This window comes from Vigna unguiculata, chromosome 1 (assembly GCF_037176805.1).
Source record: "Vigna unguiculata cultivar grain cowpea cultivar isolate G323 ecotype 2 chromosome 1, ASM3717680v1, whole genome shotgun sequence".
NCBI lineage: Eukaryota > Viridiplantae > Streptophyta > Magnoliopsida > Fabales > Fabaceae > Vigna > Vigna unguiculata.
The window spans coordinates 47,344,884-47,347,924 of record NC_140792.1 but is presented as its reverse complement, the minus strand read 5'-3'; the positions used below and the strand labels follow the sequence as shown (position 1 = coordinate 47,347,924).

At 33.9% G+C, this 3,041-nt stretch overlaps 1 protein-coding gene across 1 annotated transcript; it reads right to left on the bottom strand.

Annotated features, from left to right (window-relative positions):
* On the bottom strand, nt 1-2,587 carry LOC114194517 (large ribosomal subunit protein uL1-like). The gene is made up of 5 exons (XM_028084796.2): nt 2,442-2,587; nt 2,060-2,279; nt 1,498-1,663; nt 992-1,197; nt 1-234 (listed from the first exon to the last, which is right to left on the bottom strand). Exons 1-5 carry the CDS (start codon nt 2,444-2,446, stop codon nt 181-183), a joined length of 651 nt encoding a protein of 216 aa, XP_027940597.1. The 5' UTR covers nt 2,447-2,587; the 3' UTR covers nt 1-180.
* Between the last annotated feature and the right edge of the window lie 454 nt (nt 2,588-3,041).

Sequence of the window (3,041 nt, the reverse complement as noted above, 5' to 3'; positions counted from 1 at the left end):
TAAATAAGAAAGCAGAGCAAAATTTAACGCATATCATTATCAAATGTCTGAACATGAACACAAAACACTAACAACAAAGGTCCAACTCGCAAAACTGTATCAAGATGAAAATTTGCATCTAGCTATTGAGATAAATGTATCATGCGCCATAACATTAACCAAATAAAAAATAGATATCCCTCAAAAGACGCGGTAAGATTTTCCCATGGTACTCTTCAGATACAAGCACCTAACCTGAAATCAACAAAAAATTACATTAGCCGATGATTGTGTGGCACAAAATCAAGATATAAAATATTCCATGGATAGGATATGAGACGGTAAAAATATACTGAAAATTTAGAAATCATACAACTCCATGTCTGGTCCCCCAAAGAAGGGAACAAATCATAAGATGTTAACCACCATCAGCAAAAATTTCATTCACCGATTTTGAACGATTTGCAAAAAAAAATACTCTTAAATCAACCCTAAAACTATGCAAACAATATAAGTATTCTCTCATCTATTCCAAATCATTAAACTTACAAGTAAAGAATCCATCAATTTTATCCCTGGAACTTTAGTGAAATATATTAATATTGGGACTAAATTGTTAGATATCCAATACAATAGGGACAACTTGAATATAATTTCTTTAACTCCATTATAGACTGATTATAGCATACCGTAATACTTGAAGGACCAAATTAGGTTTAATCCGTGGGAATTAAAAGCATTTTGAAGGCCTTATAGTACAAATCGGACAGAGACATGAGATGGACAAAATATACATCACCGTCTAAGCAAATGATAAAACCTATGCAGTAATCATGGATTCGATCCACGCACATAGTATATAGCCGAGCATTTCTAGTTACACCAATAACTCCTAATGAATCAAACATGACAAGCAGATAATGGCTAGAATAACATGATTTAAGGAAAAAGCACAATAAAAAAGAATGTAACAGAGAAAATGATTTTAATAAACTTTGAGTGAGCTACTCACATTTTGCCAGTTCTTTTTCAATAAGGATACCAGGAAGTTAACACTGAGTTGAACATTTTGGAAAATTTGTTTTTCCTCCATACTGACATTGCCCACGGCTACTCCCATGCAGAGCACCTTCTTGAGTTGAAATTTGACCATAGCCTTAGACTCGTTTACCTTTGACTCAAGAGTTTCCTGGTGAGTAACAAGTGTAGGGAATTTTCCTGTATAGTTACACAAGACACTCAGCTACAATGGAAGAAAAAAGAAAGTAAAAAACAAAATATTCTATCTAAAAAAGCAGTCCAAAATATGCAGGGGAAGGGATTGCATAATGTGTGAACAGAAAATAATTCCAGATAACATAATGCAGTTCATATTTACTACCACAAATTACATATCATGCGACCGAGGATTAATAAAAAGACTGCAATAATGCCCAACTGTAAAAATGATAAGACAAAAACGAAAGACCAAATATCTAACAAGTACCCTAAAACAAGAAACAGAATTGGAATACATGCCTGCCTTGTTTAGACCAGGACCCAACAGACGTGGAATCTGCTTGATAACTGCTTCAGAAGCTAAAAAGGCATGGTACTTTTTAGCTAGTTTCTTCACCAACTTCTTATTCTTGTTTAGCTTCTTCAAGGCTTCCACATCCATCCAGTCCAGCCCGATCTTCTCGGCCTGCGGATAAGAGTAAAAACATTAACACAACAAACTTAACAACAACTGAACAACAATTTCCAACAAACTCTGTAAAAGAAACATGAAAGCAACAACAATCAAAGCCACATGGATGTCATTTATTTCTTGGATTGAAATTACAGAATTACAAAAACGTCGTCTTTCAAACTTCCAAGAAACTGAAGCGATTACCAGCAGTCAGTAAATTTAATAAATCAAATAGTAGGAAACTAAACGAAGGAAACATAATAAATCAAGTATGGTTTTACAGTCGAAATTAGCATACAATAATTCAGGTGCTATCATAAAATACTTAAAAAGATACCAATAAACCTCGCCTACATAGCCTATTTAAATATCAACAAAAACAGTTTGACGAATAGAACAGCTATATACCTCTTCGACATGTTGTGCATCACCAAGCATGCAGATTTTCATCTTGGGGCGAGGAATGTGGGGCAACTTGACAGAGCCACTGAAACGCTTGTCCTTTTGTGGATCGTAGTTTTTCAGCCCAATCTGGAGTTCAATAGTCTCCACAAATTTGCGATTCTTCTCCTTGGAATCGGCCATGATTCCAGTGATAGCTTCTCGCAAGGCATCACTCTGAAGCTTACTACACCACAAAAATCCAACGACAAATCAGAAACTCAAAAACAACAGTAAATATTATTCATCAATGAATAGCAGTGAGGGATATTGTCCACACGATAAAAAGCATAAGAAACAGGTAGGAAAACGGTGAACAGAAGCAAATGAAAGAAAAAAGTATAGGCACCTCATCTTTTCCAATCAGCGGATAAGGATCTCAAAACGCTGTGAAGAAAAAAATCAGACAGACAAAATGGTTATCTGGCGGAGCAGAACAAAGAGAGACAAAACCCCAATGGCAAACGTTCAGAATAGAGAAAATACCTGAAGCCGATAACCCTAACTAGGTCATGCGGCTGAAAGAATCAGTATATACTATGGACCGGGGGAAAGAGGTGGGCTGGGCCTGATTTCAAAATAATTCAAATGGGCTTTGCCCAAAAGATCTTCTGTTTATTTTTATTTATCCAAATATATGTTCTTTTATTATTATTATAATCTTTGTGAGCAATTAAAGCTTGTTTACGAACTGTAAACTTTATATTATTTTAATATTAAAATTATATGAATATTTAAATATTTTTCAAATCACATATTTGCTTTTCTTAAAAAGAAAATTTAAAATCATACCAATTATGACTCCATATACCATTAAAAAAATAAATAAAATATAAAAGGCAACACCACATTTATTTTTTTTTCTCGAAATGCAATACAATCATAACAATCCGTAAGTTTTAACATTTCAGGTGATTCAGCTATTATGTATCATTAGTTAAATAAACAA

Bases quoted from the DNA above. Each gene is read 5' to 3' on its own strand.
- LOC114194517 (XM_028084796.2), bottom strand. The intron at 1,664-2,059 runs GTATATAGCTGT...TCTTATCCGCAG, and splicing joins ATGCACAACATGTCGAAGAG to GCCGAGAAGATCGGGCTGGA. The intron at 1,198-1,497 runs GCATGTATTCCA...GTAACTATACAG, and splicing joins TCCTGGTCTAAACAAGGCAG to GAAAATTCCCTACACTTGTT.